The sequence below is a fragment of the Hyperolius riggenbachi genome, chromosome 7 (genome assembly GCF_040937935.1).
Source record: "Hyperolius riggenbachi isolate aHypRig1 chromosome 7, aHypRig1.pri, whole genome shotgun sequence".
Lineage (NCBI taxonomy): Eukaryota > Metazoa > Chordata > Amphibia > Anura > Hyperoliidae > Hyperolius > Hyperolius riggenbachi.
Window position 1 is genome coordinate 125,730,387 of NC_090652.1, and position 13,533 is coordinate 125,743,919.

The 13,533-nt window shown below is 41.5% G+C and overlaps 1 protein-coding gene across 6 annotated transcripts in view; it reads right to left on the reverse strand.

Moving 5' to 3' along the window:
* TRRAP (transformation/transcription domain associated protein) overlaps positions 1-13,533 on the reverse strand; it is a 265,491-nt gene that overhangs the window by 241,767 nt on the left and 10,191 nt on the right. For all 6 annotated transcript variants that reach the window (XM_068244615.1, XM_068244613.1, XM_068244614.1 and 3 more), the window contains exons 3-9: positions 11,491-11,540; positions 8,065-8,175; positions 5,786-5,890; positions 2,841-2,924; positions 2,636-2,692; positions 1,500-1,625; positions 230-307 (exon numbers count right to left, since the gene is read on the reverse strand). In XM_068244615.1, coding sequence (XP_068100716.1) covers positions 230-307; positions 1,500-1,625; positions 2,636-2,692; positions 2,841-2,924; positions 5,786-5,890; positions 8,065-8,175; positions 11,491-11,540 — 611 coding nt within the window. The remainder of the gene's footprint in view (positions 1-229; positions 308-1,499; positions 1,626-2,635; positions 2,693-2,840; positions 2,925-5,785; positions 5,891-8,064; positions 8,176-11,490; positions 11,541-13,533) is intronic.

A 13,533-nucleotide genomic window follows, 5' to 3' on the forward strand; every position in this document is an offset into this window, starting at 1 on the left:
AAGCATGTTATGTAGATGAGCGGGTAAAACAGAAGCAGGAAATTTGGCCAGCTGCAAGCGGGAGAAACATGGGAGTCCGCATTATAATTAGCGGCTTCACTGTGAAATTTGTGTGCCCACTGATAAGGTTAGCCGTTGGTAGAGGGCTAAGGTTAGTCATGGATTTTTTTATATATTAGAGAGAGAGAGAGAGAGAGAGAAAAAAAATCACGCAGAAGTGGAGTCTTACCTGGTACATGAGGACAACTATTATTGGCAACTCAGCCAGTACCTTCAGGGAGAGGGAGCCCTTTGGGATGATTGTATGCTGTATGGAAAAATATTTAGACAGTCAAGACTAGGACGCAACAAATGCTAGCACAACAAATGTAATAAGAAACTACAAGACCCAACTCTGAAATTGATAACTAACATACACATTTCAATATAAAGTGACTGACACAAACTGAGCCGCCCATTTTTACATAAAAGACGAAAAAAAAAAATGACTGACTTGATTAAAAACTAAGGGGGACATTTACTTACCAACCTCTGTATCCACCAACATTGGTTTCTCCATTAGTCTAGCTGCCACTGAGGGCCCTTTTACACTTAATCAGTTGCTCTCAGTTAAAACGGAAAGAAAACTGATTTTCAAAGTAATGCCCATGTTTTCCTATGGCACCTTTTCACACTTAAAGAGGAACTCCAGTGAAAATGTAATAAAAAATAATAATTATGTATAAATGATTTAGTCAGTGTTTGCCCATTGTAAAATCTTTTAAATCCCTGATTTACATTCTGACATTACATGGTGACATTTTTACTGTTGGCAGGTGGATGTAGTTGCTGCATGATTTTTTGTTAGTTGGAAACAGCTGTAAACAGCTATTACCCACAATGCAGCAAGGTTCACAGACAGGAAACTACCAGGAGTAGGTACTCAGAGTTTCTTGTGGGAAGGGTTTCATCACAATATCAGCCATACAGCGCCCCCTGATGGTCTGTTTGTGAAAAGGAATATATTTCTCATGTAAAAGGGGGTAACCGCTACTAATTGGGATAAAGTTCAATTCTTGGTCAGTGTTTCTCTAACGCGTTTTAACTGAAATCTTCTTCCCAATGCACTGCTATGAAAAAAAACACGTACCAACGCGCACTAACGCATATAAGCGGGGCCTAAGACATACTCTGCGTTAAGGAAGAGTGGCAGCAAGACCAGCAGGGAAGACACTCAGCCACATACTCTGTAGTTTGCACATTACACACCAGAGGTTGGAGGACCAGCAATGGAGGAGGGGTGATTGACAAGGACAAGCTATGCAATATGCATTGATTGGAATAGAAAGCAAGCATCATGGAAAAAAAAAACCTAAAAAGGTAGGTTTGTATTCATGAATAAAAAGTAACTGTACATAATTTATCTTGAAACATGATCAGGTCAACCTTTCTCATGATGAAGAGCTTTTACAGAATCAGTTTCCTAATAGATTTCAGTTGAAGCCAAGTTCACCGCTTACCGTTCTGGTCTCGCTGTCCTCCCGCTCTGGATTCACTTTGACGACAATAGTGGAAATCATGCCAACCATCTCAGGGGCAGGGACTGTGTTTTCAGCAATCACTGGAGGGTTCTCAAAGTAACGATTCTTTGATAAGAAAGTGGAGAGTTCAGAAGCAAGCATAAATCTCAAGGCAGAGAACCTGTCAAACAACTGCTTCACTTGCTAGAAGAAGCCAACGCTGGACTTAAAAATGCATTTCATAGTCCCAAGATAGTATTACAACGAAAGGTTCATCAATACCTTTCTACCACAAACCAAAATGTTTTATACATTAAAGCAAACCTAAAGGGAAAAACTATTAATGATAGGAATGGTTTGTGTAGTATGGTACATGAATAGAATAATAAGGAAAGAGAGAGTCACTTTTATTTTCAGTTATACAGCTATTTTTTTTATTACATAGCATCATTCCGTCATTTTTGCAATTTAGAAACAACACTGTCTTTGAAGCTATAAAACAAAGCAGAAATGATGACCATTTGAACTTTCCTGCAGTAAAACCTTATCACAAGCTGTCTCTCACTGCTTCTTGGCCGTTTAATGGTTTCAGAAAAGGACTATTCAACCCAGTGGGTCGAATAGCTCAGAGAAGCTCTTTTGGATAGATAACTGAATATTTTTTTTTTATTTTTTTTTAACTTAATGTACTGGAAAACAGTGACACTTTTCTTGGCTATGAATGTTCTTTTTCCTAACTGTACTACACATACAATTCATCTCATAAGTTTATTTTCACTTCAGGTTTGCATTAAAGCATATGCTGGATAACAGCTACAATCACTCATCTGTGGCCACGAGCTTGAGCAGTAATTTACAGCAGTACATTAGGATTTATTATAATAAACAGAGCAGCTGATTGGAGAATGGCATGGGAATCAGTCACTCTCCATAGATACATGACCGGAGAGGAGACTGACTTCATATGGTCATGCTGCAGGACATGCATGGGCGCATGGAAATCTCTCACTCTCCATAGATACATGGGAGGGAGAGGAAGCAGACTTCATACAGTCATTCTCCAAGACATGCAGTTCATGCTAACGTTTGCCACAAAATTAATGATAATAAAATGGATATTTTGTATAAACACTTACCACAACTTTTGGAAGCTCCTTGTAAATCTGTCTCACAAAGTCAAGGAAATGGTGAATCTATAAAAAGATAAAACAAAATAAATAAAAATAAAATCAAGAAAGCGGTGAAATCCAGCTACCCCTACGCCAAGGCTTAGGCGATAATTCAGCACGATACATCAGCAGATCACAGCAAATGGCAGCAGTGCTTTGGATGAATATTTACCTCTTGGGTGATTGGTGGCCTGAATTGTTTGTGCAGCTCTATAATGATTCTCAGACAGATCAGAACATTCTCCTCATTTTCAGTCTGCAAAACAAAAATTCAGATTTTCAATCACAATGTTAATGGAATAAAAAAACAAAATCACATACGGTAACGTCTTTCCCAGGTGCCGAGAGGGGAACACCCTGGAGATAAGTCTTAGGCTGCTTTCACAGTGGGACATTACAGGTGCACGTTAGTGCAGCCTGTAACACTCCCCCAACGCACAGCAATGTAACACAAGTGGGCTTTTCACAGTCCCCACGTTGCGTTACATGTAACGCTGTACGTTGTAGTGAAAGTGCAGCATGCTGTGCGTTCCCGCGTTAGACTGTTTGCACATGCTCAGTGGGGGGCGGAGAGGAGGCGGGGAGATGCCGCTACAGTAGCCGCGCACATGGCTACTTAAAGGATACCACAACTGACATGTGGCATAATGAGATAGACATGGGTATGTACAGTGCCTAGAACACAAATAACTATGCTGTGTTCCTTTTTTTCTTTCTCTGCCTGAAAGAGGTAAATATCAGGTATGTAAGTGGCTGACTCAGTCCTGACTCAGACAGGAAGTGACTACAGTGTGACCCTCACTGATAAGAATTTCCCCCTTTTTTATCTCTTTCTTGCTCTCAGAAGCCATTTTCTTCTAGGAAAGTGTTTTATAGTTGGAATTTCTTATCAGTAAGGGTCACACTGTAGTCACTTCCTGTCTGAGTCAGGACTGAGCCAGCCACTTACATACCTCATATTTACCTCTTTCAGGCAGAGAAAGAAAAAAAGGAACATAGCATAGTTATCTGTGTGCTAGGCACTGTACATACACATGTTTATCTCATTATGCCACATGTCAGTTGTGGTATCCTTTAATAAGCACTGCACTGGCGGCCGCTGATTGGCCGGCGGGACCACGTGATGCGGAGTGTCTCGCTCCGCATCACGTGGTCCTGCCGGCCAATCAGCGCCACTCTGGGAGACCTTATGCGGATAGAGCCGCCTAACGCGGCTCACTCTAACGTCCTCTCCCGCACCACCATGCGTTGCGTTAGGGGCACGTTATGCGACCATAACGTCCCCTAAAACGCAACGTCTTAGTGTGTAAGTAGCTTTAAGGGTGCTGCTGTCCTGAGGACATCGTGGGGAAAATACATTATTTTACAATATAAATTATATCAGGCCCCTTATTACACAATGTGAAACAGAAAAGTGTTGACACTATATAAGAGAATTTTGAACAGGTCACATTTAACTGTTCTGTAGCAGAGCTCAGAGTCTAATGACTGATACACTATCTGAACTATTTTTCTTTTCAGCTGAGGTAAATGGGGCTGTGGAGTTGGAGCAATTTTGGGTACCTGGAGTCAGAGGTTTCATAAACTGATAAGTGGGAAATGGATGGTTTGCCCCCTCCATAGCATTGCAAGGGCTGTGGAGTCAGAGGAGGAGTCTGAGTCACTTTTGTATTGACTCCATAACCCCAGAGGTAAACATTAAACAGTCACAGTCTAAACATTACAGCTTTCCCTGTGGTGAAGATGTGATGGGCTTTTGTTAAAAAGGGGACCTGAAGTGAGAGGAATATAGAGGCTGCCATCTTCATTCTCTAACAATCAATGCCAGTTGCATGAATTCTGAGCTGCAGCTTTGCCTCTGATACTATAAGTCACTTGCCCAGAATAAGCATGCAGATCAGATGCTTTGCCTATGATCTGACTCCACTGGCTGCTGGTGTGTGTCTTAAAAACAACTAAAGCCTAAAGCTCAGCATGACAGGCAGGCAACCGGCATCCTATATACTAACCTACAGTTGTAAGTATGCACAGAAGTACAACTAAGAAACGGCCCAGAACCTGAACACGAGCGCAGTCCCACCGCACCCGCGCGAGCACAGCCTTGCCTGTGCAGTAGCACAGAGCCGCTTGTGCCCAGGTGCTAAATAGCCACACTCATGCTTGAAGATGAACACTGGCACAAGCTTTAAAGAGGAACTCCAGTGAAAATAAATGTAATAAAAAAAAAGTGATTCTTTTTTACAATAATTATGTATACATGATTTAGTCAGTGTGTGACCATTGTAAAAATATTTTCGGTACTTTTCCGTTAGCCATGCGCATCCACTAGGTGGCGTTAATTACTATTCCCTCTCCAGGCCGCCATAAATAGTAGGGAAAGATGTAATTCTGGTGGAGTTTTATCGCCACCTAGTGGATGCGCCCAGCTAACGGAAAAGTACCATCTTTTCTCTCCCTGATTTACATTCTGACATTTATCACATGGTGACATTTTTACTGCTGGCAGGTAAAGTCTGTGGAAAAAGATGATGCATTTTTGGCAGTTAGAAACCGCTGTTATTTCCCACAATGCAACAAGGCTCCCACAGTGTGAGGTCAGGACCTAGATCCTGACATATCACCGTGGGAGGAGTTTTACCACAACATCAGCCATGCAGAGCCCCCTGATGATCTATTTGAGAAAAGGTCAAGATTTCTCAAGGGGAAGGAGGTATCAGCTACTGATTGGGATGAAGTTCAATTCTTGGTGACGGTTTCTCTTTAACCCATACAAGCTCTTGGTGGTTTCCGTTAAGGGAGTCCGCGCTCAGCAACGGTGGGCCCAAGGAAGGCTTAGTTTTCTTAGGCAAGTATTTCATTTTTGACCTGAGGTTCGCCTCTGGTACACTTGTAAACAAGTTTTGGAAAGCTGGTTGTATAGGACCACAATTTTGAGGGAAAAATACATTTGGACAAATCTTCATTGTAGGAATTAAGGTGACGAAAATGTAAAGGTTAATAAAACATGCACAGTATGTTACAATCTGGCCTAAAAAAAGAATATTTATATTTCCTGCTTACATAAATAGAGCTGGCATCTGAAATGTAACAGAAATAATAGAAAGTTTTCAACCATACCTCTAAGAAACGAAACATGACCGAAAGAACATTTTTGGTGTGAGGACGGAGATGTTCATTGGTGGGGATCCGGTGAATTATTTCCAATACTAGCTTCCGCAATTGCTGTAGAAAAACAATGACACGTAGCAAAAACAAGTTAGGGAGGTGAAAACATTTTTTTTTTAAATAATTGCTGGTGTAGTTGAGCGGATAATGTAACTGGGCTAGTCTATGCATGAATTGTACGGTTGATCGATGGAAGTAAGACCATTATGCATAAACTGCTAAGTCTGGAGAATCAGATGGCAGCAGACTGACATGAAAAGTCATTTTAAACATTAAATTAATAATAAATCAGGTAAAGTGGAAAGTCTTGTTAGTTTTAAAGCCTCTGGATTGTCCAGAGGCTTCCGATATATCTTTACACCATACCATTCCAGTGCCAAGTCACTCTAAACATGTTCAACCCAGCAGGTCAAATGTGTTTCTTCAGAGTACGCCCGTGAACGAGCGTGTACTGCGCATGCGCGAGTATGGTTCGCACAGGGCCCACTGGGGAAACTGCATGTCATTTGTGTTCTGCATTTTTGCCTACAAATTTTAAGTCAAACCGCTTTCTATAAGACATAACTTGTTCCTATATATTTTTCACCATAACATGGAAACAACATGGAAACAAACGTGAAAAGTTACATAGCAAAAACCTAAATCACAGGACACCCCAAAATCGCATGAAAAACACTAAAACAAGTGTGTTCCCCCGCCTTATAGATTCTCTAGACATCCCTGGACAAAGTCAATTGACATGAGAAGAGTCAGGCAGGGCCAATAGTTGCTGTTTCCCCACAGGGCAGGCAAGAATCTACCTGCTTCCTCCATGAAAGCAATATGACACCTGTCAAAGCATAACCCTTCTATTACCCACTATCTGAAAAGGAAAGAACCTTAGGGTTGTTGCATAACGTCTGCGTGTATTCTTTATGTAGCCACACTATATGCACACCTTTTGTTACATAAATACTCAAACTGCACTTCTAGAAGTAGGTAACTACTAGGAAAGTTAAACTGCAAGGGTTACACAACGTGACAGCAATCAGATCTTATCAGTTTAGCTCTCAGCACCCGTGTGAACTCCATACATACACACACACACACACACACACACACACACACACACACACACACACACAGAGTCACAATTTGTGGGCTCAAGAGTGATAGTCTCATCATTTTGCTGTTCACTTTCCTTGCCTGGGCATTTTAAAAGATAAGTCCCTTTAAGAACACAATGCCAGGAATATACTAGATTCACCACACTCAGATCTTCTGTACTCAAAGAATACTGCAGCAAGCTGTCTCAACAGTAATTTGTTTCTCCTCCCCCTTCAATAAGCCTATAACAAGTTGGTCGCAGTTATAAATCGACTGTCCCGTAAGGGAAAAAAAACCTGGTGCAATAAAGTAATTTAACATCAAGGAACTTCCATACAGGGGGGGTGGGGGGGGGAGAAAAAAAAAAAACACCCTCTACAAGCTTGCTGCCTACACAGGTCTTTTAAAACTGTGCCTGGATGTGAGCATTTCAGAGACTTGGCGGTTGAGATGAAGTTTAAAATCTACAATATTTCTAAAGTGATAGGTCCCATTTAGATGCAAAGCATCAATTGAAACCTCACTATGTTCCAGGGCTGTGGAGTCAGAGCAATGTTGGGTACCTGGAGCCAAAGTCAGAGGTTTCATAAACTGAGGAGTCTGAGTCAGATGATTTTTGTACCAAATCCACAACTCTGGTGAGAATTAGACCAAGGAGTCTGAGTCGAGGAGTTGGGTACCTGGAGTCAGAGTTGGTGGTCTCATAAACCGAGGAGTCGGATGATTTTTTGTACCGACTCCACAGCCCTGCTATGTTCTCACCACAGAGCAGCCTCTGCTTGTAATCACAGCCCCTACCAACCTGCACCCCTCTATAACCAATGCCTTGGATAATGAGGTCAGGGGATTTCCTGCCCTGCCACAGGTTGGGCTGCTCAACATGGTATAAAAACACATGATGGTCTAGAGTGGCTTGATAACCGTCACGGTCCACCGCTCAGCAAACTTAACAGCTTCCTAGTTATAAAGATGTCATTTTTGAAAAACACACACTTTTTTTTTTTTTTGGTATGAATATTTGTCTTCACTGGGAGAAGACATCAATTTGAAGAACACTTTTTTTCCCCTCCATTTGAGGATAGGCTAAACAATAGAATTAGAGTGTGATCCATCAGGCTCCTGAACAGTCACTGTCAACCAAATACCTGGGCAGGTTTCTCCTGGAGGAACTGGACTTCACCATCTTGTAGGAAGGTGAGGAAGCGTGGGATGATGTGCTCCAGGAAGGTGGAATACTGGGCTGATGTGGTGACATTCTAGAGAAGACAAGCAAGACAACCATTACAAGCGCACATAAACAAGCATGCAAAAATCTTTCATCATTTGGACTTATTCACACAATGGACACTTTTTTTTTTTTTCACATGTTCACATGAATAGCCTTTTACATTGACCAGAAAAAAGCACACACCTGTACATGTATTTTTGTATTAAAGTGCACAAATAAGCAAGGTATGCATTTACCCTGTGAGTGCAAGGTCCATACTTGCCACCTCTCAGATCCTGGCATCTTTTAATCCAATTAGTGAAACTGCTGTGGCAGGCTGGTGGATGGCAGCACCCATCAAGTCATACAAGGCTGCTGTATTGTTTCCTCTTAGCAATTGTTCCAAAGTGCAGAATTGGTGGATGAGGGGCAGCAAAAAATGTCCCTATGCTACCTTACAGCCAATATCCAAGTACAGGTAGTCCTCGGTTAACGAACGAGATAGGGACTGTAGGTTCGTTCTTAACCTGAACCTGTTGCGTCAGAACATTGTGCCATTTCTGTCCCCTGTACCTCCTCTGCCCTTTGTACCTGTTTATACAAGTTTAAAAGCCATTTTTTTCTTTGATTTTTTTGAAAATCGGTTTTCTCAAAAACTACAAGTCCAATAAAAAAAATGGGGGGGGGGGCTTGTTCCCATGGAAACAGAGAATCCATGCCGTTCGTATCGGCGGGTCGTTCGTAAGTCGGGGACAACCTGTACAGATCTATTTATGCCATCAAACCACTAACTAAACAACAACAACAAATGTAACCATTTTGTGTGGTCACATGATCTAAAGTACATGTGTTGCAGATAACAGTCACTGTGGGTGTAAATGGCCATACCTCTTATTTCTACACTTATACTACACTTATTTCTCTGAAAAATCTGCACCAGCAATTGCAGGCTGTGCTGCATGAAGCCTTCTAAAGAGGTACCGTACTTTAAAGCAAATTTAAAAGTCTGCTGCCACTCCAAAGCGCCAATGCTGTCCTAAATCCAATAGTATATGCACAATTATTATTATTATTTTTTTTATTGTATTTATAAAGCACCAACATATTACGCAGTGCTGCACTACTCTGTTCAGGGAGACCATTTAATCACACTCAGGGCACTTGTGGGAGATTGTACAATGGAGAAGGGAGTTTGGGAATAAAACCAGAAAATCTCCAGCAACAGACTGTTAAAGGTAGAGGGAGAGGACCCCTAATTGGTTAAGAAAAGGCACCTAAATAGCTCACCATTCAATGGAGTACAGCCAGACCAGAAGCTTGACCGTACCGGCCAGAAAAGATGCAAAAACACAGTGCTGCGGGGCCACTACAAATATGAACAGGCCTTTCCACTTTAAATAATTTTGTACAGGTAGAAAAAAAAAAAAGGAGGCCATTGTAAACTAACAAACTTTGATATGTCTTGGTGAAGAGCTGTGGCACCCATATATGAGGATTTTGTTATATGTAGCACAGCACACAACATCCATTGAGGCCTATTTACCAAGACAGGAACAGAAACTGTACTAGAGAAGGCAGAGCAGTTGCCAAGAGTTTATGGAACTAGTAAAAAAGGGCGCACAGGGATAGTGGACAAAAAGGGCGCCGCCATAGACTGCAATGCAAAATATCGGCTATTCAGCGCCCGACAGGAAAAAAGGGCGCACGAGAAATAGCGGTTACAGGGATCGTGTTAACAAAGGTTTTCGTTTACAGGATAAAGTTTATAACAAATATCGTTTACAAGTTCGTTTAGACTTTGTATTATACTTATTTTTTCGTTTGTAAATTTCGCTTATATGGGTTTTAACTAGTTTTTTTCGTTTTAAAAATGCGCTTATAAAACTATAACAACTAAAATTTCGTTTACACTTCTTTTATCATTTAAAATTCGTTTTCATATGTATAATGCCTAAATAACGTTTCTAAAGCTGATTGTATTAGAAATACATCGCTTATGGTATTAACTTTGTTTTTACACTTCTAATGCGTTGATTATAGTTACTAAAATATCGCTTTAAATATTACTGTTATTTTAAGATTTCTACGTGATTTTAAGGCTAGTTGTTCTATTACAAAATTACTGTTATTTTAAGATTTCTACGTGATTTTAAGGCTAGTTATTCTATTACAAATATATAAATTATTTTATTCATGTTATTTGAAGTGAAGTATTTTAAGGATTAAATATATTATTGTTTATATGTGTTTAGCGTGTTTTGTGCAGTGGGGATGGTTAGGTTTAGGCATTACTAGGGGGTCTAGGGGTTAGGGATAGGTACAGGGAGGGTTAGGACCAGGGTGGTGGTTAGTTTTAGGCACCACCAGGGGGGTCTTAGGTTTAGGCACCACCAGGGGGGTCTTAGGTTTAGGCACCACCAGGGGGGTCTTAGGTTTAGGCACCACCAGGGGGGTCTTAGGTTTAGGCACCACCAGGGGGGTCTTAGGTTTAGGCACCACCAGGGGGGTCTTAGGTTTAGGCACCACCAGGGGGGTCTTAGGTTTAGGCACCACCAGGGGGGTCTTAGGTTTAGGCACCACCAGGGGGGTCTTAGGTTTAGGCACCACCAGGGGGGTCTTAGGTTTAGGCACCACCAGGGGGGTCTTAGGTTTAGGCACCACCAGGGGGGTCTTAGGTTTAGGCACCACCAGGGGGGTCTTAGGTTTAGGCACCACCAGGGGGGTCTTAGGTTTAGGCACCACCAGGGGGGTATAGGGGTTAGGGATAGGTACAGGGAGGGCTCTGTATGAGAGTAAGGTTAGGTATAGTTATAGTACAATATATGTAATATATACAATTTATTACATTATGTGTATTTACACAAAGGGGGGTCTAGGTGTGAGGGATAGGGATAAGGAGAGATATCTGTGACCCTAAAGTTAGGTATAATTGTAGTAAAATACCTGTAAAACCTACCATTCTAGTACTATGCTTAATACAAGTGTAAATATCGTTTTTGCTATAGACGCTATTTGACGTTTCATTTCAGAATTCGTTTACTGTTATAGACGGTATTTTGCCATTTCATTTCCGTTTATTTAACGTATTTAGCACTAAATTATCGTTTATAACCTCTTAAACGAAAAATACGGTTTTGCATTCAAACTTCTAATTTCGGCTACACCCCGCGCCCTTTTTTCCAGGCGCCCTTTTTTGATATACGCAGAGTTTATAGCTACATATGCCAACTGAGACCTGTCTGGCTGTTTACTCCACCATGAGAAACCAAACCCACTGAGAGAGACTTACTAGACAGGCTTTCATTCTTAACTGGAAAAAACTGAAGTTATATTAATTGTGTACAGTGTACAATAATATGCATACCTCAAAGTTTTCACTGACTTCCTGCATCATTTTTAACTTTGTTTCATCAGCTGAAAAAGGGGAACAAAAACATTTACAAAAAAAAAACCAAAACAAAAAAAAACAGTAAACAAAGTGCCATCAGATCTTATAAATCAGTGTTTCCCGGCATTTTATTGGGATTTACCCCTTTTAAAACCCTGTACTCACCAAGTATCCCAAAACATAGTAAACATTATCACAAATACCCCTTGACAAATATTTAATGGAAATTGGTTCTAAACAATTTCCAAGCATTTACCATTGCTTTTAATTAGCTAAAACACTCATTTGGTGGTCAAATAATATTTATCATTTTCTAACTCTTAATTTGTTATTCTTAGTTAAGTATATCAAGCCAGAGTGCACCCTGGGGTACACGTACCACACGTTGAGAACCTAGGTTATAAACCACTCAATGTGAATGACCAATACACAAGCACAATGCATATGCAATATTTTGTGGTCATTCAGAGGTGTGTGTGTGTGTGTGTGTGTGTGTGTGTGTGTGTGTGTGTGTGTGTGTGTGTGTGTGTGTGTGTGTGTGTGTGTGTGTGTGTGTGTGTGTGTGTGTGTGTGTGTGTGTGTGTGTGTGTGTGTGTGTGTGTGTGTGTGTGTGTGTGTGTGTGTGTGTGTGTGTGTGTGTGTGTGTGTGTGTGTGTGTGTGTGTGTGTGTGTGTGTGTGTGTGTGTGTTTTGCAGTAAAATGTACTATAAATTAAGCCATGATAGCGGTCAAGTGCAGTGAGTATTAATCTGACAGCTCTGAACCTCTTAAACTTTTGAACTAGTACAGGTCTTAAAGAGAACCCAACGTGGGTTGTATTAGGACACATAGGCACATTCTGCATAAAATGCCCCCCAGCCTCTGTCTCCTTACAGTCTGCCCCCAGTCTCCCCCCATGCTCTGCAGCCCCCCATTATTAAAACCGACAGGCTAGCGACACGCAGATTGTCGCTAGTCGGCTGTTTACCTTTTGGTTGCAACTCAGTGCCGTTCCCCCGCCTCCTCTATCGCGCGGCTCCCCACCTCTCTCCCTTCCCTCCCCGCCTCCGTAAGCTTCCTACAATCAGCTTACAGAGGCGGGGAAGGAAGGGACAGAGGCGGGGAGCCGCGCAAAACGGACGTTTATAAAAACGTTAATTTGCACCAATAAGTGCACAAATAGAACATTTTAAAACATCCATTTTGCAGGAATTGGTTAAAGGACATATTAATTGAGGGGGGATATGGAGGCTGACATTAATCTCCTTTTAAACAATGCAGATTGCCTGACTGCTCAGAAACACCTAAACACAGACACTGGCTATGGGTAGAGAGGGCTGCCTAGTATGGGGGGGAGGTAGGAGAACCACATATATACTGAAGAGGGGTTTCCGCATACTGGGGGCATGTCTGGCTATTCATAATGTGGAGGGGGCTATACACGAGTCAATCACTTTTCCCTGGTTTCTAAGCAAAAAGTGGGCCCCTCAGCTTATACATGAGTATTTACGATAGCAAACTACCAGGGAAGTACAACAACAAGGGTTACACAAAGCGACAGCAATCAGATCTTATCAGTTTAGCTCTCAGCACCCAGTGTGTACTCTACATACATACACACACACACACACACACACACACGTTACAATTTGTGGGCTCAAGCGTGATAGTCTCATCATTTTGCTGTTCACTTGAAATAAGCCTTTCACCAAACAAATGTCCCTGCCACAGGTCTGTCTTTCAGTTTGTTGTATGTAGGGCCCCTCCCATCTACCTACACATTATTAGAAGTCACCTTTTCAACTTCATTAAAACGTATAATTCAAAATAAAATATTTTCAAGCCTAACTCCTGGAAAGAATAATGCTAATTGTTGAACATACAACAGGGAGGCATATGTTTAAATGATTATATATTTTGTCTTTGTACTGTGCCACCATCTGGGAGGCCTTCCCTAAACTCCCTTTCCTGTCATGAGGTAGCTTGACAGGACAGTGGACAGTCTAGAAGTGTGGCAGAGACAGCAATAATTAAAAATTA